The sequence below is a fragment of the Eubalaena glacialis genome, chromosome 11 (assembly GCF_028564815.1).
Source record: "Eubalaena glacialis isolate mEubGla1 chromosome 11, mEubGla1.1.hap2.+ XY, whole genome shotgun sequence".
NCBI classification, from domain to species: Eukaryota; Metazoa; Chordata; class Mammalia; order Artiodactyla; family Balaenidae; genus Eubalaena; species Eubalaena glacialis.
The window spans coordinates 18,751,473-18,775,792 of record NC_083726.1 but is presented as its reverse complement, the minus strand read 5'-3'; the positions used below and the strand labels follow the sequence as shown (position 1 = coordinate 18,775,792).

General features: G+C 43.6%; 1 protein-coding gene across 1 annotated transcript in view; it reads left to right on the top strand.

The window, feature by feature from the left end:
- The window catches only part of STAB2 (stabilin 2), a 157,826-nt gene that overhangs the window by 39,804 nt on the left and 93,702 nt on the right, over window positions 1-24,320 (top strand). The window contains exons 10-17 of the mRNA XM_061206574.1: window positions 12,036-12,169; window positions 14,083-14,165; window positions 15,563-15,712; window positions 16,975-17,118; window positions 17,527-17,583; window positions 17,733-17,858; window positions 22,317-22,370; window positions 22,655-22,735. Of these exons, the coding sequence (XP_061062557.1) occupies window positions 12,036-12,169; window positions 14,083-14,165; window positions 15,563-15,712; window positions 16,975-17,118; window positions 17,527-17,583; window positions 17,733-17,858; window positions 22,317-22,370; window positions 22,655-22,735 (829 nt within the window). The remainder of the gene's footprint in view (window positions 1-12,035; window positions 12,170-14,082; window positions 14,166-15,562; window positions 15,713-16,974; window positions 17,119-17,526; window positions 17,584-17,732; window positions 17,859-22,316; window positions 22,371-22,654; window positions 22,736-24,320) is intronic.

The window sequence follows — 24,320 nt, the reverse complement described above, 5'->3', positions numbered from 1 at the left end:
TGCTTTACAATGGTGTGCTAGCTTCTGCTTTACAACAAAGTGAATCAGTTACACATATACATATGTTGCCATATCTCTTCCCTCTTGCATCTCCCTCCCTCCCACCCTCCCTATCCCACCCCTCTAGGTGGTCACAAAGCACCGAGCTGATCTCCCTGTGCTATGCGGCTGCTTCCCACTAGTTATCTATTTTACATTTGGTAGTGTATATATGTCCATGACACTCTCTCACCCTGTCACATCTCACCCCTCCCCCTCCCCATATCCTCAAGTCCATTCTCTAGTAGGTCTGTGTCTTTATTCCCATCTTGCCACTAGGTTCTTCATGACCTCTTTTTTTTTTTTTTTTCCCTTAGATTCCATATATATGTGTTAGCATACTGTATTTGTTTTTCTCTTTCTGACTTACTTCACTCTGTATGACAGACTCTAACTCCATCCACCTCATTACAAACACCTCCATTTCATTTCTTTTTATGGCTGAGTAATATTCCATTGTATATATGTGCCACATCTTCTTTATCCATTCATCCGATGATGGACACCTAGGTTGCTTCCATGTCCTGGCTATTGTAAACAGAGCTGCAATGAATATTTTGGTACATGACTCTTTCTGAATTATGGTTTTCTCAGGGTATATGCCCAGTAGTGGGATTGCTGGGTCATATGGTAGTTCTATTTTTAGTTTTTTAAGGAACCTCCATACTGTTCTCCATAGTGGCTGTATCAATTTACATTCCCACCAACAGTGCAAGAGTGTTCCCTTTTCTCCACACCCTCTCCAGCATTTATTGTTTCTAGATTTTTTGATGATGGCCATTCTGACCGGTGTGAGATGATACCTCATTGTAGTTTTGATTTGCATTTCTCTAATGATTAATGATGTTGAGCATTCTTTCATGTGTCTGTTGGCAATCTGTATCTCTTCTTTGGAGAAATGTCTATTTAGGTCTTCTGCCCATTTTTGGATTGGGTTGTTTGTTTTCTTGTTATTGAGCTGCATGAGCTGCTTGTAAATCTTGGAGATTAATCCTTTGTCCGTTGCTTCATTTGCAAATATTTTCTCCCATTCTGAGGGTTGTCTTTTGGTCTTGTTTATGGTTTCCTTTGCTGTGCAAAAGCTTTTAAGTTTCATTAGGTCCCATTTGTTTATTTGTGTTTTTATTTCCATTTCTCTAGGACCTGGGTCAAAAAGGATCTTGCTGTGACTTATGTCATACAGTGTTCTGCCTATGTTTTCCTCTAAGAGTTTGATAGTGTCTGGCCTTACACTTAGGTCTTTAATCCATTTTGAGTTTATTTTTGTGTATGGTGTTAGGGAGTGTTCTAATTTCATACTTTTACATGTACCTGTCCAATTTTCCCAGCACCACTTATTGAAGAGGCTGTCTTTTCTCCACTGTATATGCTTGCCTCCTTTATCAAAGATAAGGTGACCATATGTGCGTGGGCTTATCTCTGGGCTTTCTATCCTGTTCCATTGATCTATATTTCTGTTTTTGTGCCAGTACCAAACTGTCTTGATTACTGTAGCTTTGTAATATAGTCTGAAGTCAGGGAACCTGATTCCTCCAGCTCCATTTTTCGTTCTCAAGATTGCTTTGGCTATTCGGGGTCTTTTGTGTTTCCATACAAATTGTGAAATTTTTTGTTCTAGTTCTGTGAAAAATGCCAGTGGTAGTTTGATAGGGATTGCATTGAATCTGTAGATTGCTTTGGGTAGCAGAGTCATTTTCACAATGTTGATTCTTCCAATCCAAGAACATGGTATATCTCTCCATCTATTTGTATCATCTTTAATTTCTTTCATCAGTGTCCTATAATTTTCTGCATACAGGTCTTTTGTCTCCTTAGGTAGGTTTATTCCTAGGTATTTTATTCTTTTTGTTGCAATGGTAAACGGGAGTGTTTTCTTAATTTCACTTTCAGATTTTTCATCATTAGTATACAGGAATGCAAGAGATTTCTGTGCATTAATTTTGTATCCTGCTACTTTACCAAATTCATTGATTAGCTCTAGTAGTTTTCTGGTAGCATCTTTAGGATTCTCTATGTATAGTATCATGTCATCTGCAAACAGTGACAGCTTTACTTCTTCTTTTCCGATTTGGATTCCTTTTATTTCTTTTTCGTCTCTGATTGCTGTGGCTAACACTTCCAAAACTATGTTGAATAATAGTGGTGAGAGTGGGCAACCTTGTCTTGTTCCTGATCTTAGTGGAAATGGTTTCAGTTTTTCACCATTGAGGACAATGTTGGCTGTGGGTTTGTCATATACGGCCTTTATTATGTTGAGGAAAGTTCCCTCTATGCCTACTTTCTGCAGGACTTTTATCATAAATGGGTGTTGAATTTTGTCGAAAGCTTTCTCTGCATCTATTGAGATGATCATATGGTTTTTCTCCTTCACTTTGTTAATATGATGTATCACGTTGATTGATTTGCGTATATTGAAGAATCCTTGCATTCCTGGAATAAACCCCACTTGATCATGGTGTATGATCCTTTTAATGTGCTGTTGGATTCTGTTTGCTAGTATTTTGTTGAGGATTTTTGCATCTATGTTCATCAGTGATATTGGCCTGTAGTTTTCTTTCTTTGTGACATCTTTGCCTGGTTTTGGTATCAGGGTGATGGTGGCCTCGTAGAATGAGTTGGGGAGTGTTCCTCCCTCTGCAATAATTTGGAAGAGTTTGAGAAGGATAGGTGTTAGCTCTTCTCTAAATGTTTGATAGAATTCGCCTGTGAAGCCATCTGGTCCTGGGCTTTTGTGTGTTGGAAGATTTTTAATCACAGTTTCAATTTCAGTGCTTGTGATTGGTCTGTTCATATTTTCTATTTCTTCCTGGTTCAGTCTCGGCAGGTTGTGCATTTCTAAGAATCTGTCCATTTCTTCCAGGTTGTCCATTTTATTAGCATAGAGTTGCTTGTAGTAATCTCTTATGATCGTTTGTATTTCTGCAGTGTCAGTGGTTACTTCTCCTTTTTCATTTCTAATTCTATTAATTTGAGTCTTCTCCTTTTTTCTCTTGATGAGTCTGGCTAATGGTTTATCAATTTTGTTTATCTTCTCAAAGAACCAGCTTTTAGTTTCATTGATTTTTGCTATTGTTTCCTTCATTTCTTTTTCATTTATTTCTGATCTGATCTTTATGATTTCTTTCCTTCTGCTAGCTTTGGGGTTTTTTGGTTCTTCTTTCTCTAATTGCTTTAGGTGCAAGGTTAGGTTGTTTATTCGAGATGTTTCCTGTTTCTTGATGTAGGCTTGTGTTGCTATAAACTTGCCTCTTAGAACTGCTTTTGCTGCATCCCATAGGTTTTGGATCGTCGTGTCTCCATTGTCATTTGTTTCTAGGTATTTTTTGATTTCCCCTTTGATTTCTTCAGTGATCACTTCGTTATTAAGTAGTGTATTGTGTAGCCTCCATGTGTTTGTATTTTTTACAGATCTTTTCCTGTAATTGATATCTAGTCTCATAGCGTTGTGGTCGGAAAAGATACTTGATACGATTTCAATTTTTTTAAATTTACCAAGGCTTGATTTGTGACCCAAGATATGATCTATCCTGGAGAATGTTCCATGAGCACTTGAGAAAAATGTGTATTCTGTTGTTTTTGGGTGGAATGTCCTATAAATATCAATTAAGTCCATCTTGTTTAATGTATCATTTAAAGCTTGTGTTTCCTTATTTATTTTCATTTTGGATGATCTGTCCATTGGTGAAAGTGGGGTGTTAAAGTCCCCTACTATGATTGTGTTACTGTCGATTTCCCCTTTTATGGCTGTTAGTATTTGCCTTATGTATTGAGGTGCTCCTATGTTGGGTGCATAAATATTTACAATTGTTATACCTTCCTCTTGGATCGATCCCTTGATCATTATATAGTGTCCGTCTTTGTCTCTTGTAATAGTCTTTATTTTAAAGTCTATTTTGTCTGATATGAGAATTGCTACTCCAGCTTTCTTTTGATTTCCATTTGCATGGAATATCTTTTTCCATCCCCTCACTTTCAGTCTGTATGTGTCTCTAGGTCTGAAGTGGGTCTCTTGTAGACAGCATATATATGGGTCTTGTTTTTGTATCCATTCAGCCAGTCTGTGTCTTTTGGTGGGAGCATTTAATCCATTTACATTTAAGGTAATTATCGATATGTATGTTCCTATTCCCATTTTCTTAAATGTTTTGGGTTTGTTATTGTAGGTGTTTTCCTTCTCTTGTGTTTCTTGCCTAGAGAAGTTCCTTTAGCATTTGTTGTAAAGCTGGTTTGGTGGTGCTGAACTCTCTCAGCTTTTGCTTGTCTGTAAAGGTTTTAATTTCTCCATCAAATCTGAATGAGATCCTTGCTGGGTAGAGTAATCTTGGTTGTAGGTTTTTCTCCTTCATCACTTTAAGTATATCCTGCCACTCCCTTCTGGCTTGCAGCGTTTCTGCTGAAAGATCAGCTGTTAACCTTATGGGGATGCCCTTGTGTGTTATCTGTTGTTTTTCCCTTGCTGCTTTTAATATGTTTTCTTTATATTTAATTTTTGATAGTTTGATTAATATGTGTCTTGGTGTGTTTCTCCTTGGATTTATCCTGTATGGGACTCTCTGTGCTTCCAGGACTTGATTAACTATTTCCTTTCCCATATTAGGGAAGTTTTCAACTATAATCTCTTCAAATATTTTCTCAGTCCCTTTCTTTTTCTCTTCTTCTTCTGGGACCCCTATAATTCGAATGTTGGTGCGTTTAATGTTGTCCCAGAGGTCTCTGAGACTGTCCTCAGTTCTTTTCATTCTTTTTTCTTTATTCTGGTCTGCAGTAGTTATTTCCACCATTTTATCTTCCAGGTCACTTACCCGTTCTTCTGCCTCAGTTATTCTGCTATTGATCCCATCTAGAGTATTTTTAATTTCATTTATTGTGCTTGTCATCGTTTCTTGGTTCCTCTTTAGTTCTTCTACGTCCTTGTTAAATGTTTCTTGCATTTTGTCTATTCTATTTCCAAGACTTTGGATCATCCTTACTATCATTATTCTGAATTCTTTTTCAGGTAGACTACCTATTTCCTCTTCATTTGTTAGGTCTGGTGTGTTTTGACCCTGCTCCTTCATCTGCTGTGTGTTTTTCTGTCTTCTCATTTTGCTTATCTTACTGTGTTTGGGGTCTCCTTTTCACAGGCTGCAGGTTCGTAGTTCCCGTTGTTTTTGGTATCTGTCCCCAGTGGCTAAGGTTGGTTCAGTGGGTTGTGTAGGTTTCCTGGTGGAGGGAACTAGTGCCTGTGTTCTGGTGGATGAGGCTGGATGTTGTCTTTCTGGTGGGTTCGTCCACGTCTGGTGGTGTGTTTTGGGGTGTCTGTGGCCTTATTATGATTTTAGGCAGCCTCTCTGTTAATGGATGGGGCTGTGTTCCTGTCTTGCTAGTTGTTTGGCATAGGGTGTCCAGCACTGTAGCTTGCTGGTCGTTGAGTGAAGCTGGGTCTTGATGTTGAGATGGAGATCTGTGAGAGATTTTCGCCGTTTGGTATTACGTGGAGCTGGGAGGTCTCTTGTGGACCAGTGTCCTGAAGTTGGCTCTCCCACCTCAGAGGCACAGCCCTGATGCCTGGCTGGAGCACCAAGAGCCTTTCATCCACACGGCTCAGAATAAAAGGGAGAAAAAATGGAAAGAAAGAAAAAAAGAGGATAAAATAAAATAAAATAAAGCAATTATAATAAAAAATAAGAAAAAAAATTATTAAGAGTAAATTTATTAAGAAAAAAATTTTTTTTTAATTTTTAAAAATAGATTTATTAATTTTTTATACTAAAAATAAGAAAAAAATTATTTAGAAAAAATTTATTAAGAAAAAAAATTTTTTTTAATTTTTTAAAATAAAAAATATGAAAAAACTTATTAAAAATTTTTTTAAAAATAGAAAATAAGGAAAAAATTATTAAGAAAACATTTATTAGGGAAAAAAATTTTTTTTAAGCCAAAAAAAAACAAAAAAACAAAAAAAACCGGACGGACCTAACCCTAGGACTAACGGTGAGAGCAAAGCTATACAGACAAAATCTCACCCAGAAGCATACACATCTACACTCACAAAAAAAAGGAAAAGGGGAAAAGTTAATATATCCTGCTCCCAAAGTCCATCTCCTAAATTTGGGATGATTCGTTGTCTATTCAGGTATTCCACAGATGCAGGTACATCAAGTTGTTTGTGGAGCTTTAATCCGCTGCTTCTGAGGCTGCTGGGAGAGATTTCCCTTTCTCTTCTTTGTTCGTACAGCTCCCGGGGTTCAGCTTTGGATTTGGACCCGCCTCTGCATGTAGGTCGCCTGAGGGCGTCTGTTCCCGCCCAGACAGAACGGGGTTAAAGGAGCAGCTGATTCGGGGGCTCTGGCTCAGTCAGGCCGGGGGGAGGGAGCGGTACGGAGGAGGCGGGGCGAGCCTGCGGCGGCAGAAGCCGGCGTGACGTTGCAGCAGCCTGAGGCGCGCCGTGCGCTCTCCCGGGGAAGTTGTCCCCGGATCACGGGAGCCTGGCCGTGGCGGGCTGCACAGGCTCCCGGGAGGGGCGGTGTGGAGAATGACCTGTGCTCGCCCACAGGCTGTTTGGTGGCGGCAGCAGCAGCCTTAGTGTCTCATGCCCGTCTCTGGGGTCTGCGCTGATAGCCGCGGCTCGCGCCCGTCTCTGGAGTTTGTTTAAGTGGCGCTCTGAATCCCCTCTCCTTGCACGCCGCGAAACAAAGAGGCAAGAAAAATTCTCTTGCCTCTTCGGCAGCTGCAGACCTTTTCTCGTGCACCCTCCCGGCTAGTTGTGGTGCGCTAGACCCTTCAGGCTGTGTTCACGCAGCCAACCCCAGTCCTCTCCCTGGGATCCGACCGAAGCCCGCGCCTCAGCTCCCAGCCCCCGCCCGCCCCGGCGGCTGAGCAGACAAGCCTCTCGGGCTGGTGAGTGCTGCTCGGCGCCGAGCCTCTGTGCGGGAATCTCTCCGTTTTTCCCTCTGCGTCCCTGTTGCTGTGGGATCCGCGCCGACAGCCGCGGCTCGCGCCCGTCTCTGGAGCTCGTTTAGGCGGCGCTCTGAATCCCCTCTCCTTGCGCGCCGCGAAACAAAGAGGCAAGAAAAAGTCTCTTGCTTGTTCGGCAGCTGCAGACTTTTTCTCGGGCTCCCTCCCGGCTAGCTGTGGCGCACTAGCCCCTTCAGGCTGTGTTCACGCCGCCAACCCCAGTCCTCTCCCTGCGATCCGACCGAAGCCCGCGCCTCAGCTCCCAGCCCCCGCCCGCCCCGGCGGCTGAGCAGACAAGCCTCTCGGGCTGGTGAGTGCTGGTCGGCACCGCTCCTCTGTGCGGGAATCTCCGCTTTGCCCTCCGCACCAATGTGGCTGCGCTCTCCTCCGTGGCTCCGAAGCTTCCCCCCTCTGCCACCCGCAGTCTCCGCCCGCGAAGGGGCTCCTAGTGTGTGGAGACCTTTCCTCCTTCACAGCTCCCTCCCACTGGTGCAGGTCCCGTCCCTATTCTTTTGTCTCTGTTATTTCTTTTTTCTTTTGCCCTACCCAAGTACGTGGGGGTTTTCTTGCCTTTTGGGAGGTCTGACGTCTTCTGCCAGCGTTCAGTGGGTGTTCTGTAGGAGCAGTTCCACGTGTAGATGTATTTCTCATGTATCTGTGGGGAGGAAGGTGATCTCCGCGTCTTACTCTTCCGCCATCTTGCCCCTCTCCTCTGTGATATGTTTTTATCAGTGGGTGAACCAAGGCTGGAACCCAAGCCTTTTGACTCCCAGACAGAGGTTTGCATCTTGGTGCCACTTTCGGTTCTCATTGTCACCAGCATCAGCAAAGAACCTGTTCTGCTGTAGTGAGCTCAAAGCCACAGTAGACATGGAACAGTTTCTGTGCTTCCAGAGCCCCCCTCTGTCATTCCTTTTATAGCTGGGTCTTGAACATGTAGATTCGCCCAGATAGGTTTTATGATCACTGTGTTCTCCCTGGGCAAATAAGTGTATCTCTATGCACTGTGGCTGGAGCGGAAAGAGCTTGAGTGTCAGAACCCCTGGATTCAAGCCCCAGCTCTGCTGCTTCCCTTACTCTGTGACTTCTATTTCCTCTGTCGTAAAAGGGGGACAGTTGTGCCTCCCACCAGGGCTGTGATGAGGATTAAATAAGGTTACATTCATCAGTCTCTGAGTGGAACCTGGCACACAGAAATCACTCCATACACACCATGCACACGCAAACCCCTCCCAGACGTGTGTACGGGCACGTACACACCTACACAGCTATGCATACGGCACATCCTCTCCTGAAACCCAGGTTCTGACACTGACAACCGAACCAGCCAGCTTGCACACTTGGTACCATCCTCTGATGGTAAAATTTAACTAAATTTTATCCAACATTGAATATAAATAATTCCATCTCATAACATAAAATGCAGGTGGCTTATGGTGTTTTAAAAGCCTTGGGACAGGAGGTAAGAACTTTACACCTAGTAAAGAACCAATTTATAAAAGAGGTGATGCTATGAATAGGCCGTAGCCCAGCTGAGTCAGAAAATGGTCTCATAAAGTCTCAGACTTGTGGACCGAGATTTTAAATAAAAATTTAAAGAATATTTATGTCTCATACATTCCATTCAGCACAGAGACCATTAAAATATAATTCTCCTGCCATCCTTAGGAAAGACAAGTCAAGTCTCTTTACACAAAATGGATCATTGGCCTCATAACAACTTAGGGAACTTTCAGAGAGAAATATAAAAAGTAACTTATAAAAGTTACTTGTCTTTCTATTAACTTCACATGGAACTTACATAATGTACAGCAGGATTGGTTTTCAATAGTGACTACTGTATCACTTCCAGGAGTTACCAGTCTCCCTCTTTGCCTCCTTACATTCACCATCCTGAAGCTCAGTACTTACAGAGAAGGTTGATATTTAAGTAGGAAACTGTCATTTGATTGTATTAAATAAGCTATTGTTTCATGGTTACATCTACCTTAGTGATTCTTCATAACAAGTTTTCTCAACCTCGGCACTATTGACCTTAGGGGCCGGATAACTCTTTGTTGTAGGTACTGTCCTGTGCACTGTAGCATGTTGAACAGCATCCCTCACCTCTATCCACTAGCTGCCAGTAGCACCTTCACCCCCGTTGTGATGACCAAAAATGTCTCCAGACACTGCCAAATGTCCCCCGGGGTAGGGGGTTGGGGGTGTGTGGAAATCGTCCCTGGTTAGAGCAACTGCTCTATAAAAGCCCCTAAGGCTCAATCAGTAAATGATCTCCCAGTCATTTGTCTGGCTGGGAATCACATATGCATCCTTTTAGAATTAGCTTAAACATTACTTCTTCCTAGAACCTGTTCCATATTTCTTCAGGCAGAATTAGTCACTTCCTCCTCCATGCCCCACCGCATCCTATTCAATCTATCACGGCGCTTCCTATGGAACTCGAGTCACGTGTTTATGGACTTGTCCTGCTGCATCCCAGCCTCTCCTCGTCATTGTCGTTATCAGCACCGTCTCCATCACTATCATCATCTGCCAAGTACTGAGCTTTTTCCATGTGTCCATCACTGTGCCAGCTGTTTTTCATGCATTGTCTCTTCTGTCAACAACCCTAAAGGTGTTAGTAAACCCATTTCATAGATGAGGAAACTGGGACCCGAAGATGTTAAGTAACCTCATCATGTTGCCATAAGTGATTTGTTTTCAGGTTCATCTCCAGCATGTGAGATGCTAGAAGAGCAAGGTATCTGTTGTTATCATCTTTATAGCTCTCTTGCCTAGCTCAGTTTCTAGAATTAAGTAGGTACTTAGAAAATAATCAGTTCGGGCTTCCCTGGTGGCGCAGTGGTTAAGAATCCTCCTGCCAATGCAGGAGACACGGGTTCGAGCCCTGGTCTGGGAGGAACCCACATGCCACGGAGCAACTAAGCCCGTGAGCCACAACTACTGAAGCCCGCGCGCCTAGAGCCCATGCTCTGCAACAAGAGAAGCCACTGCAGTGAGAAGCCTGCGCAGCACAACAAAGAGAGTAGCCCCCGTTCGCCGCAACTAGAGAGAAAGCCTGCGTGCAGCAGCGAAGACCCAATGCAGCCATAGATAGATAGATAGATAGATAGATAGATAGATAGATAGATAGATAGATAGATAGAAAATCAGTTCAACAATGAGGCACTGTCCCAGGTGCTGGAATACAAGGGAGAGAAATAAGGTGGGATCCAGGTTCTAGGAGAGCGTCCCAGCTGGCAGAGGGGAGATCCCCTGAAGAGGTCATTTTGGTACGATGGGTTTTGGTGGGGGAGTGAGTCGGGAGGCCGGGTAGGGCTGCCTGGGTCACACCTGAGCTATGAGGAGGGAGTGAGAGCACTCCCGGCAGGACACACAGCCTGAGAAGGGTATAACAGTCTAGAAAAAAAAGCAATTTGGTGTTGCTGGGATTTGCATGAAGGCAGGAAGGACACATAAGCAAGATCCCCCCACCCCACCCTTTGAAGCCTTGCATGCGTGCTAAGCGTTTACACTGTATCCTGTAGACAAAAGGAGTCCCTGAGAGTGTTACGTACACACATGCCAGATTTCCCTTTGGGACAGACCCCTCAGGGCTTGTATGAAAGACTGATTTGACGAGAGGAAAACTGAGGGCAGAAAGACCAGTTAGGGAGTCATTGCAGCAATCCAAGCAAGGGGTGATAAGACTCAGAAATGTTTGTTCAGCAAACTTGTTGGAAATTTATCTGTGTGCCATGGGACCAATTTAGAAACACAAATGGATTAGCGAGTGTATAATTGTTCTTTGGAATCCTCTCCTAAACATGAGTCACATCTGTGGTATGCATGCCCACAGCATCCCTGCCTCTCTCCTCTCTGAAATGTTCTTCCCCTGTCTCCTGTTTGGTTCCTCCCTTATCTCCAAGATTCTGGTGAATGTCACCTTCCTAAGCACCTTGCCAATTTCAGCCAGCTGTCAACCAATCTTTGCCAGGTAGCAGTGGTTTGCTAGAGCCAGGGCTTACTGAGTCACAAGAGCCAATGATTAAATTTTCAGGAATGTGCCGGCTGGTTAGTGGTGTCACAGTAGTTTGAGACTGGCCAAGGTGGGAGTATGAACCATGGGAAATGGGCAAATGCTGCAAATCAGGACTATTTTTTTCCCCTGGAGAGCTGGATGTCTAACATCTACCAGCACACCACTGCTAGTGCCTTTTTAACTGCATCTTTAACTCCATTTCTCTTTTGTGAACCTAAACTATCATATAAGATTCTGTGACTTTCATTGTTTACATATTTCTTTTAATTCAATTACTACTTATTTTACAACTATTAATTAAATACCTACTATGGACCAAGCCCTGTACTAGATCTTGGGGTTACGAGAGTGAATAATTACACACATAGCCCTTGTCCTTACTCTTTTCTCAAATTAGATGGGGAAGCAGATCTTAATCAAAAAACCACACAGGTTAGGATAAAATTACAACTGGGACTGATGCTGCAGAAAAGAGCTACATGGCACACTAAGGGGAACACAATCTACAAAGGGCTGGGGAAGGGGATGGAAAATCAAGGAAGGTTTCCCTAGGAAGGGACAGTTGAGCAGAGACCTCAGGAAGGAAAGGGAGGGGAAGAGTCTTCCAAGCAGATCCACAGCTCTGACTCTTTACTTGAGGCTGGCTTCAGCAGCTTATTCTGGTTTCGTGGTTCTGCAGTGGGGACCTAGACTCTACATTTATAGTAAGTACCCTAGTGCTTCTGATATACATGGGCTCTTGCTTATACTTTGAAAAAATACTGAGACAAAGAATATACAGAGTTATCTAGTGTTTACATGTACACACATAATTTATTAAATATCCATTTCTTGTGGGGCTGCTCTCTGTCAGCCAGTACACTGGGAATGCTCACTTGTATTTGTCCCACTCTTCTGGCCTTGTCTCTGTCCCGCTCTGAGCATCCAGTCTGACTGTCTCAGTCTTCCCCATCTGCACAGTGAGGGGTTTGGACTGTATGACCTCAACATCCAATGGCTTTGAGACCCTGAAAGTGTGTTTTCCCCCTCTCTGCAGATGCACTTGCCGCAAAGGTTACGTTGGCGATGGCTCGACGTGCTATGGAAACATCATGGAGCGGCTCAGAGAATTAAACACTGAACCCAGAGGAAAATGGCAAGGAAGGCTGACCTCTTTCATCTCACTCCTGGGTACACAGCCATGGGTGCACATTTCCACAGAAAGAGCAGTCCTCTGATGGGCAAGGACATCTGCCAGACACACAATCACTCAGAAAGGGGTGTGCAGGATAGGCAAGTCTTGTCTATTGGGATCAGCCCTTTCTAGGAAGGGCAAGTGGGAGGAAAAGGACAAGCAGCTGTTCCAAGGAGATGAGAGTTAGTGCCAAGAGATCCAGCAATGCAGCAGCTAAGGACAAGGTCCTGGGCTCACCGTCGATTAACAGGTCTGCAACAACAGTGAGATAGGCAGCTACCGATGTGAGGATGGAAACCATCCTCTTTCCCTTGACCTTATGGGTCCTCCAGATGGGAAACAATGTTGGCAGGTAGTACTGGGAGGCACTATCCATGCTCCTCAGTGAAGGTGCCATTTGAATGTGGGGCAGAGTCTTGATGGTGTGCGACCGACCATCTCACATATCGCTGGGTGTTTAGCATCCTTGGTCCCCCAACCACTAACAGTCTATAGTGACACATTCTCTGCCAGCCCCCAGGCAGGGTGACGGCCTAAATCACCCTCCTGCCTTTCCAAATACCCTCTAGAGGTCGTGACCTCACACTCCCATAAGAATGAAATATAGCTGATCACAGCGTTAGACAAGATTTCCAATACAACACAAATTTTGCCAGTCGACAGGAAATAAAACACAGGCTTGAGCAATCAACAGAATCCTTAAAATATCAGCATCTAGAACTGACCAGTCACCAAGCATGTTTTCCCAGAAAGAGCACGGGCGGAGAAGGAAGTGTTCTGCACTGGTCAGTGCTGTGTTCTCAGTGCAGATAATGTGCCTCCTACACAAATGACCCGCTCTTTGCAAGACACCCCCCAGGGTGTCAGGCATTACTGGCAGACCTCAGGGCTCTCCCGCCTTTCTCTACATGCTCTTAGAATATTAGTGAGAGCAGACAAGGGGGACAGTGTCCTTTAGACATTTCCCTGGACAAAGTCCAGTCACCCTGTCACCTGCCCGGTTTATGAGGTGTGGGGCACACTGCCTCCTGTGTGAGAGCACAGAGCCCATCCTGCTGTCCCCGCCTCCCCAGGGGCATGGAACAGGACCAGCTATAAAATTTCTAGAGCCCAGTACAAAATGAAAAGACAGGGGTTCTTTGTTCAAAAAGTATTGAGCATTTCACAATGGCAACGACAAAGCATTAAACCAAGAATGAGGTGCTTTTTTTTTTTTAATTTATTTATTTATTTATGTTTGGCTGCGTTGGGTCTTCGTTGCTGCGCACGGGCTTTCTCTAGTTGCGGCGAGTGGGGGCTACTCTTCGTTGCGGTGCGTGGGCTTCTCATGGCGGTGGCTTCTCTTGTTGCGGAGCGCGAGCTCTAGGCACACGGGCTTCAGTAGTTGTGGCACGCAGGCTCAGTAGTTGTGGCGCACAGGCCTAGTTGCTCCATGGCATGTGGGATCCTCCCGGACCAGGGCTCGAACCCATGTCCCCTGCATTGGTAGGTGGATTCATAACCACTGAGCCACCAGGGAAGTCCCAAGAATGAGGCTCTTCTGAGCTGGCCCTGATGGAGCAAGGGCTGCATCTTTACTCACTGAGATGGCAACAGGTCAGAAAGTCGGGCACAGGGGCAGGGGTTGTCCAAGGATTTTGTCACGTGACCCTCATGGAACCTCTCATCCCAGGGTATCTTTGAGTCAAGACTGTGGCTACAGGAAAAATCACACAGTTGTGAGGAACCCTTGGGGGCCTCACATTCTTAGCTTCCCAGTTCATCTAGGGCCTGCGTAATACCAATTAGAACGGAGAAGCTCAGGAGTCAGAGGGTCTAAGTGGACCACAAGGGGCATTGCCTGATTTTACTCCTCATGTGCTACTGACCCATTTGGTGTTTTCTTTCTTTGTGTATTTCAACTCCTAAGACAAAGTCTATGCTTGGCCACTGAGTAACCTGGGACCATTTACCGTGCTGTTGCCGACAGACAAGGGATTAAAAGGATTCAATGTAAGTATTTTAAATAACCTTGTTTTATAAATAAGGACTAATGTAAAAAAAAAAAACACCTTAGTAGACAGTACCCTCTTTATTTAAAGTGGGAAACCCCATTAAAATTAAACCTACTGATGATGAGATGGCAATTTTTTTGTAAAATTCTTTGAGCAAAATAAAACGTCCTTACAGATAGTATACAAACAGTAAGTGCACAACTCAGTGAACTGTCACAAAGTGCGTGTCGATGTATCTAGCGAGACCATTTCCAGCTCCCTACAAGCCTCCCCCAATGCCCCCTTCCGGTCATTACCCCTCAAGGGTAATCACTAAGGGTCCTCAACTGTAGTCACGTGATAAATAAGATTTGCATAATGCAAAACTGCTCACTTCCCACAGAAAGAATTAAATCAACATACCAGCTAGGTATTTGTTTCTTTAAAATCATCATAAATGGTAACAGCGGTAGGGGAAACTAGAAGAGAATTGTAGTCTTCAATGTGAGCGGCTGCTGTCTCAGATAGTGTCAACCAGTGGGAATGAAACCCATAGTGCCCAGTGGAGGTTTCCCATGGTATCGGTGCAATACTTAGATTTGGTTTAACGTAGGTAATGAACACACTGATTTGCGTGAAATTGGTTTATATTGGTTTATATACGATCACAAAAATATCCAAGATATTTTGTGATCATAATTTGTGCTGCATTCAATTAACACCCAGCGAGTTTCAGACTCTCTCCTCCTAATATGCCACCACCATTCATCCGTCCAAGACGAATCTGTCATTAATCTTAAGAGATGTACTCACATGTCTCCTGTGGGGAAGGAGAACTGGTGAATATTGAAGGCATCTGGGCTAGACACTTTGCATGTGGTCTCTTGTTTAATATACAGATTGAATTTACATAGAGTTGAGAAAAGGTCTCTGCGTGATTGTTGACAATATAATATTGACAAAACGTCAATTTGATCCAAAGGATTTCGAAAATCTTAATTTTGCTCTTCAAAAGCTCCATCGGTCCACTCTACTGGGTCTTTTCCCACAATTTCATATTTCATTCCCAGCTGCTTCCTGGGCTCAAGATGACTGACCCCTCAGCACCGGCCAACCACGTTGGTCCTCCTGGCCCCAGCGCTATGGTCTCCCCACGATGTCCGGTTCCCTCCCAGAGCACCCACCATGGTTTGAGAGTATACCGCGCCTCACCTCCAGATTTCTGCTCCCTTTGAGGCCTAGCTTAGGGCAGCTTATCTCTGGGGAAGTCGTCTGTATCTGAAAGAGCCCAAACTTAAGTCAGGGTGAACTAACTTTGATGTTTTTGATGCTAAACAAGTCATAACCTGAATCACAAACCTCATTTTCCCCTTCAAACCACAGTAGAGACTGAAGGAATCGGCTTTCTTTTCTCAGGTAAAAGAGCTTTTGCTGAATAACGAAGCTGCTCAGTACTTTGTGAAACTCCACATAATTGCTGGGCAGATGGGCACCGAGCAAATGAATAACACAGACACATTCTATACTTTGACGGGAAAGTCAGGGGAAATCTTCAGTGGTGATAAGGTGAGGGTCTCTCTGATTTTCACTCCCAGAATGAAGCTTCTCACTGAGTCGATGGCCATAGCCAGCTCTCTCTTGGTGTCCAGGGGTCATGAAAGGTTCCGAAGAACTCCTTTCCTTGTTCCTTACTTGTCAGAGCACTTCCCTACACAGGAAAAAAATGGAGAGCAACACAGGAAAGGGTCAAGTAGGAGAGGGGTGGACTGTTACAGAAAGGGAATTGTAAAGTGATTTCGCTCCGGTCTGAATTAGTTTTCAAGACAACCATCATTCAACTGCCAGCAGGAAGGAGAAATTTACAGTAAACCTTTTTCCTGGAAGCATCAGCAGAAAGCCAGATCAGCACTCATCTTACGAAAGGAAATGGATTGTTTGTTTTAGATTGCCGGGGTTTATCCATCCTCTCCAACTCAACACTGCATCTCTCCTAATGCCATTAATTCTGTTTTGTTTTTAAAATATCTTCCTCCTCTTTCACAAATAACTCTTTTTGTGATTTTACTGAGCTGAAGGGCACATGGTCAGTCAACAGAGAGAGTGTGTGTGTGGGGAGGGGTTATGACCTATCCTGTTGCATTTCACCAAATATCAATAGTTGATAGATTAATGAGCACTTACTACATGCAAGGTAATGGGGTAAATCTGGATTTGTGTTACATAAGGCTCACAACAGCGCTATGAAGGCTTTTCCAATGGGAAAACTGAGAGGTCGCACAGTAAGGGCCAGAGCCACGATTCAAAAGCAGGTCTGCCTGACCCCAAAGCCTGAATCCTTCACCAGTGGGTTGTACTGTATGTGTGTGAGGATGGATGGATGGATGGATGGACGGACAGACAGACAGAGGAAGATGTGGTTTCCTTTCTCACAAGGACATGCATTCATTCCTTTATTCATTCAACAGATATGTTTTGTTGTGTGCCTCTTCTGTCCAAAACACTAAAGTAGGTAATGAATTTATGATAAATTGAATAGTTTGGGGCCTTTTTGTAGCTTGCCATCTATGGCGGGGAGACTATAATGCCTTATTGTCATTTAGCAATCACTGGTAGTCAGAAGTGATTTCATATGTTGTCTCATTTGATCTTAATGAAAGACCTGTGAACTCAGCTGAGCAGAAACCATCATTCCCATTTTGGGGATAAGTAACTCATCCAAGATCACACAGCCAATAAGTGGCAGAACCCAAGGATTTAAGACTTCTTCTAATCCAGTGCTCGATTTTTCAAGGGCACACATTAATTTTTATTTTTCCTTGGTGTTTTAGGACAGTCACCTGAAGCTTAAACTCTACGGAGGCAAAAGGAAGGTGAAAATTATACAAGGGAACATAATTGCTTCCAACGGGCTCCTGCACATCCTCGACAGAGCCATGGACAAGGTGACGCCCACGTTTGAGAGCAATACTGAGGTGAGATATTTCAGGTAAAAGTGACGTCACGTCAAGCCCATCTCCCTTTGCTCCCTGGAGAGTCACTCCCAAGAAGGAAATGAATGCCAGCACTATGTGCTTGTACTAGGACCCCAACCATGGGGAAAACGGGATAATTTCTGTTTTTAGTAGAATTCTAGGCACCTCTGAGAGAGAAAGAAACGCATATAGTAAGTGTAGGAAAGATGTTGATTTTGTGACCTTTTTCATAGTCACACCTGACAACTCAGACCAGCTGTCATGAAAATTTACCCCTTGTGCTTTATGGAGGAGATCCACACTTACATGTAAACTCTGTCATCAGTCTTTTCATGTTAGAGCATCTAAATATTTCCTAAACCACCTTATTCTTTTTCACTGAATTTTAAGCAAGATGTCTCTTTTTAGCAAACCATAATGACAATGCTACAACCAAGATACAGCAAGTTCAGATCTTTGTTAGAGGTATGTACTTTTCATGAATTTCTAGAAAGTGTTTTATGTCCAGTCCTTTGTAAAATTAGCAGGGGGTATCAATTATAGATACTTGCTGGGGAATTCAGATATTTATCTGAGATAGGTTGCAGATATAAATTTTCATTTCTCAAATGCAGGAAACCAGTGTGGGACATGTCTTAGATGAGGATGGGATTGGTGGACCATATACCGTTTTTGTTCCAAGTGATGAAGCATTGAATAACATGAAGGATGGCACTCTCGATTATCTCCTTTCTTCAGAGGTATTGTATCCTACTGACTCTAATGGTGTCATGTCAGGATCACTGCTTCAGTCTCTGTCCATACAGGCTTTTTCTAAATTAAGGATGACAAGTAGCACATGTATCACCATCTATCCTTCTGCAAAACAAAGGCAGACATCATTAGTCAATCACAGTACTCTGGAACTAAGCCTAGATGTGGCTACAATCTCCTCAGTAGAGTTCCAAGTAGCTATAAGACCAGTCGATCAGGCTGGGCACAGGAAATAAAATCTATTTGCAACCCCAGCTCTGAATGGTTGGTTTGATTTGTCCTGGCTCTTCTAATATTTCTTAATAGCAAAATCATAATTTTAAGTTCCCTATAACTCTAAAATCATCTAGAAAATGAAGCCTAATATAGGGCATTCTGGGCCAGGTCTAGGCTAAACTTAAAAGGAATAAATATTATTTTTAGGGGCTCCCGACTCTCCTTTCTATTGTTTTCAGTTCTCTCCACAATAACCCTCTCCTTATACACCATAAACCTTCAATTCTCTCACGTCCTCCTCAAGAAAGGAGATTTTTTACTCTTTCACTCTAAGGTATAGATAACTGATACCATTTAAAGTGTTTCCTCTTCCAGAAATATCAGGCTTAAACTGAAAAGAAGGTTAGCTGATTATGGAATTATTTTCATTAGAATGTCAAATAATGAAATTACAGGAAGGACCACAGGCTTTCTTTCAGTACCCTGAGGCCCTGCTACCATCTTGGCAATGAGGCAAAACTACCTATGACCTCATATAGATCAGTGTTGACTATATAGAATGAGGGAGTCTGAATCTTTTAGAGTAGTGATCCCCAAACTTTAGTATGCTTATGAATTACCCATGGAGCTTGTTAAATAAGCTGATTCCAGAAGCTCACCTCAAGCGTTCTGATATCATGGTGGTGGAATGAGGCCCAGAAATAGACATTTTGGTAAGCACCAACTTTCTAACTCCGGTATCCCAGGTCACACTGTTTTTTGGCACTCAGAAACTTGTTGCCTGAATGATGTAGAGGCTCACATTCCCTTTCTGGAATACTTTCAGGTACCTACAAGGATATCTTGCATTCAGAATACTTTGGATTAAAAAAAATAGGTATCAAGGAGCTAAGTCAGAAGGTGACCTCTTACATTACAAACAGATGTTAAACGTATTGATATGTGAAGATTTGCTACAGGTTTCCATTTAAAAAGTCAGACTTCCCAGTGCCTTTAAACTAGGGTGTTATTTTAAAAATATGATTCACACTCAAGTTTCCTGAAACCTAGCTATTACAGGAAAACTAACATTCTTCTCTTTAGAACTCACATTCATATTTAATTTTAAATCCAAGAAGTAATCATTTCTCCCCTGGGAAGGTATTAAAATTCTGAGATTATATGGCTTCTCTGAATGCATAGCTTCTAATTTGATACAGATATTTTTAATAATAATAAAGGAGTTCTCAGACACCTAATCGGGTACATTTAAAATTAAAACAAAGCCTTTTGACTAGGATAGAAAAAATCAGCCTCCCTGCTTTTCTGTCAAGTACCTTGGCTCGGGAAGCTCCTCTCTTTCTCCTCGTAGCTCCTTCCAATGGTGACTGGAGCTGCTTCACTCAGGCTCTCGAGAGTAGATTATGTCTCTTGCCATTCAGTGAGATCCCATCGGTAGCTTGAAATCAGCCTCTGATAGGAATATGGACACCATGGAAATTGGCCAACGCTATAAATCAGGGCTTATTTTCTTCCCCGTAGAAGGGATTTACCAGCACACCATTGCCCCCGGCTCTCAATCTCATTTCTCTCAAAGGCAGTATCTTTCTGCTCACAAAGAATATAAAACCTCAAGTCTCTTTATCCTGCGTCTAAAACAGTTTTTCCACTTCAACGTCTAGGTGAGGAATAGAACCATCATTTCTACCAGTTTCTCTGGTCCAGAGTCAGTGTGGGTTAAAATTCCTCAACCTATGGGAAGCTCCTTCTCTCTCCATCCATCTTAAGAGCATCCTTTAGCTTTATCTTTGGGGAGGAACCTCAGCTGGAGACAAGAAGATCCCCATCAGTTATGCCAATGAAATGGGAAAAAAAATGATTTCATTAGAAGAATACTTTCTAATTCTGCTCTGGGAATGTGTTGTTTCCTTTCCAGTGTATCTTTCTGCTTCTCTCTGAAGCAAAATTTCAGTTCTGAACCATCCCACCCCTGCAGAGACCATGGCTATCGATCACAAGCCCCAGTTTATGACTTCATCACCAAACTAGACAGAAATAAAAGCAAAGGGAGCAAGAGACCAGCCCTTGCCAATTCACAAAGACCTTGCAAGCTAAATAGGACAAAAAGAGGTGAATTTACAGAGTTCAAAGTCATAGTCACAATTTGGTAGAAAAACTTTCCCTTTCTGTCTCTGGCACCAAAAGGCTTGGTTTTTGTTGTTGTTGTTCGTTTTCATGTAAAACAGCAAGTAGGAAGTGAATGTCCTCATAAAGGAAAGAATGCACTGCACCAAAAGGCTCTCCAACGACAGCGCCTGAAAGCACATCCTGTCGACCTGAGCCTCACTGGACTAAACTCTATCTGAATGATACGGCCCCCAACCAGATAAGGTGGCAGGCACACACGGTGGCAGAGTGATGCTGATCAATTCCTTTGTCCCTTTCATTCTCCTGTTTCTTGTAAAAAGGATCCAACGCCAATTAATTCTTGAGGCTTTAGAAGTGGATTATCCAGTTGATAAGGTCTTTCTATAGAATTAGAGGGTGGAAGGGGTTCATACAAACCCTGTTGTTTTGCAGACTAGAGGTGCTGAGTGGCTTGCTCAAGGTCACACAGAAGCAGAACCACAATTAAACTCAGGTTCCTGAGGTCCAGTTCAGTGCCCTTCTCAGGACTCTTCCCCTCCTCCTTTTAACTTATTGGCACAAATGTTTATGTAGGTCCTGTCATGTGCCCTATACTATGCTGACTGGGGACACGGTAACAGACCCAGTCCCTGCCTTCTGGGAGTTTGCAGTCTACTTTTGTCTGATATTTTCCAGTGGTCCCCACTTTTTCCCACCCTTTCTGCCACTTAGCATCCAAACGTGTAATGGCATTGCTTCTGCCTGCAAGTCCTCACTTCTGGATACCATAAAGTAGCTGTAAGGGGAAGTTAAAACACAGAGGCTAAGTGATTTGCTCAAAGTCTCATGGTAACAGAACCAGAGCTACAGAAACCATCACTTCCAGGGCTGGCCAACTGGTGGTCAACTTCAATATTCTTACTGGTAACCCTGCCCTGCACATAATGCTATTGATGTATAGATATGGTGGCCTGACGAGTGTCCACACCAGGACACTTTTGAGAGTGAATGGGGCTGCCAGGATGATAGGTATAAAAGCCAGGATTGTACTAGACAAACCAGGATGTGTGGTCACTCTACTTACAGGTAATTCTCCTGGCATAGGGGCCAAGGGGGAATGGAGAGAGGGGTCTGAGTGAATGGAACTCAGGTTCGGCAGGGCTTTCTCTCCACCTGGGACCTCATGCTGTTGGAACATGTCCCTAACACGGTCAGCCTCTTGGAGGTTATTATGATCTTGATTTGTCATCCTTCACCTTTCCAAGATAGAGTAACCATGGCAGTGCCACTGAAGCAGCAGAATTCAGCGCTTCAAAGCTTGTAACCCCAGCTCTGATTCAGCTGGGAGATTACAGACATATCACAGCCGCCCGCCACTGCTGCTGCCTTCTTCCACCAGGGACAGCGGCCCTGTGCTCCTCAGTTCCGTACACTGTCTCCAGGGCACCCGTATGGGGACTGCTTATCCTGCTTAGAGTCCCAAGACTCTCTTTTTTCTCCACTGCTGCTTCTGTTTCCTGAAGCAGGAGAAACCCTGGAAAGGACCTTGATGGCGAGATGAACATGTACCATGAGAACACAGAAGGAGAAAGAGTCCTGGCCAGATATTTCTCACAAGGACTGTATGTTCCTAAATAACCAGTACATGGTCTAACAAGCACATGGTTATTTAGAGAGAGTGAAACAGAATCATAAACTGAGGCTGTCTTAGAAAACCTGGAATGTAGCCTTAGACATGGAGAGAGGTGATGGAGCAAGGTGACTGAGAGCTTGAGTTACTTCTTCGGCTTGTATCCTAAGTTAGCTTTGTGACCTTGGACATGGCTTTAAAATTCAGCGTTAGCACACATGTAGTAGTATCCCCACTTCACAGGGCTGTTGGGAGGCTTAAATGAGATGTGCATATAATGTTTTCAGAATAGCCCCTGCCATAAAGTAAAAATTTGGTGAATGTTAGCTATTTGGGGGATGGGGCTTTTCTCACCCTGGACTTCCCAGTAAAGAGATTATGGGTCATTTGTTTTTCTTGACCAAGTGTCCAAAGGCATTTGAGGAAGTTTGAACAAGAGAGGCAAATCTGTGTTTTCCTCAGTGACTAAAGAAGTATTTTGATTCCATTGCAGGGATCTCGGAAGCTTCTGGAACTCGTCAGATACCATATTGTCCCGTTTACCCAGGTCAGCCCCACTTTTCTGTGGTATTTTTTTCTTGCTTTCAAGATACCTGACCTTAAATTCCAATATTTTAGTGCCAGAGAACGTGTGACAGTTGTTCTTTATCTGGTGCTCTGAGCACACGCTGAGTAGTGAATAATGAGCCTGTCATCAAAGAAATCTTCCAAGCCACAAAAACTCGTGACCTCAAAGCTCCTGTCACTTATTTCAGAAGCTTTCAAGCTATTTTTTCCAGTGAGGATTTGGGTGCCGCTCTCAGTGTCTCTATTGTTCTCTTGTTCTTGCAGCTAGAAGTGGCTGCCCTCATTTCGACCCCTCACATTAGGAGCATGGCCAACCAGATCATACGGTTTAACACGACCGACAACGTAGGTGAAAACTCTACTGCTGACGTCATTGCTGAAATGCATTTTTCTCTGCTTATGATTGTTCATCGGGTTATCCTACCTCGACGCTAATTCACGGGCTTCAACTCTTTATGATTATTTCATTCATTTGTTATGTCTTTCAGCAAATACCTGCTGAGCAACTCCATGTGTGAGTCTGAACTAGAAGCCAAGAATAAAGCAGTGAAAAAAACAGGCTTACATCCCAGCAAGGAAAACAACTTTAAGCAACTAATTAGTGACCAGTTAATTACTTAATTACAATTATAAACAGGGGCCCCAAGAGGCAGTTAAAAGGGCTGTGGGAGCTCACAGCAGAAGGAGACCAAGCAGATCTGGGAATCTAGAAGTCCTCAGTCAGGAGATGATGCTTTGGCCAAGCTTGAAAGGATGAGTAATGTGAACTTGGGCAGAGATGAGTAGAAGAGAGTTCCAGGCAGAAGGGAGAGCAGGTGCAAAGGCCCTGAGGTGGGAGGGAACATGATATATATAAGAAACTCAAACTTTGAGTTTATGTAAGAAACTCAAAGTATTATTCTGCTAACTTCTCAGGGCTGTAATATCAGCAGAAATATGGCAGCATAGAGATTATGTCTCCTGTAGATTCACTGTGGATGGTGATGATGATGCCCTGTCATCCTTTCAGCAAGTTCCTGTTTGTTTTGGTTTTATTTGTTTGTTTTGTTTTGTTTTTTTGGCCAAGCTGCACAGCTTTTGGGATCTTAGTTCCCCAACCAGGGATTGAACCCAGGCCCACGGCCATGAAAGCACTGAGTCCTAACCACTGGACTACCAGGGAATTCTCTCAGCAAGTTTCTGTTGAGTGCCTCAGATGTGTCAGACACCATTCTAGGCCCTCAAGGTTGGACCAGTAAGCAAACAGATAAAAGTCCCTGGTTGCGTGGAACTTTCGTTTTAGTACATAGGACAATAGATAATAAGTGAGTTAAATATATCATATATCAGAGAGTAGTATGCGCTGAGGCAAAAAACAGCAAAGCAAGGATGGGAACTAGAAAGTGGGAGTGGGGCTGATGTTTTAGATAAAGTGTCTAAGAAATCCTCATGGAGAAGAAAATATGTGAGCAAAGACCTGATGGAAATGAAGGAACAGGCAATGTGAATAGCTGGGGAAAGAGCATTCCAGAGACAGGAAACAGAAAGTGCAAAGGTGCGAAGCAAGGTGTATGCTGATCGGGTTGAGGAACAGCAAGGTCCTCGGGGCCAGAACAGAGGGAGGAAAGGAGAGAGGTAGGAGGAGGGCAAGGCGGTAGGAGGGAGAAGGAGAGGTGGGGTCAGGTCACACATGGCCTAAGAACTTGGGGCCAGGATGTAGGTTCTTACTTTGAATGAGATAAAAAGCCATTAGAGGATTTTGAGCAGTGGAATGACATGATCAGACATACGTTTTGGGAGACCGGTTGGGAGGTGAATGTAATAACTCAGAGAAGAATGATGGCGACTAGTGGAGAGACAGGCCGAGGTATAAGGTAGGCTCGAGGAAGTATTGTACAACACGGGGCATAGAGCCAATATTTTCTAATAACTGTAAATGGAAAGTAACCTT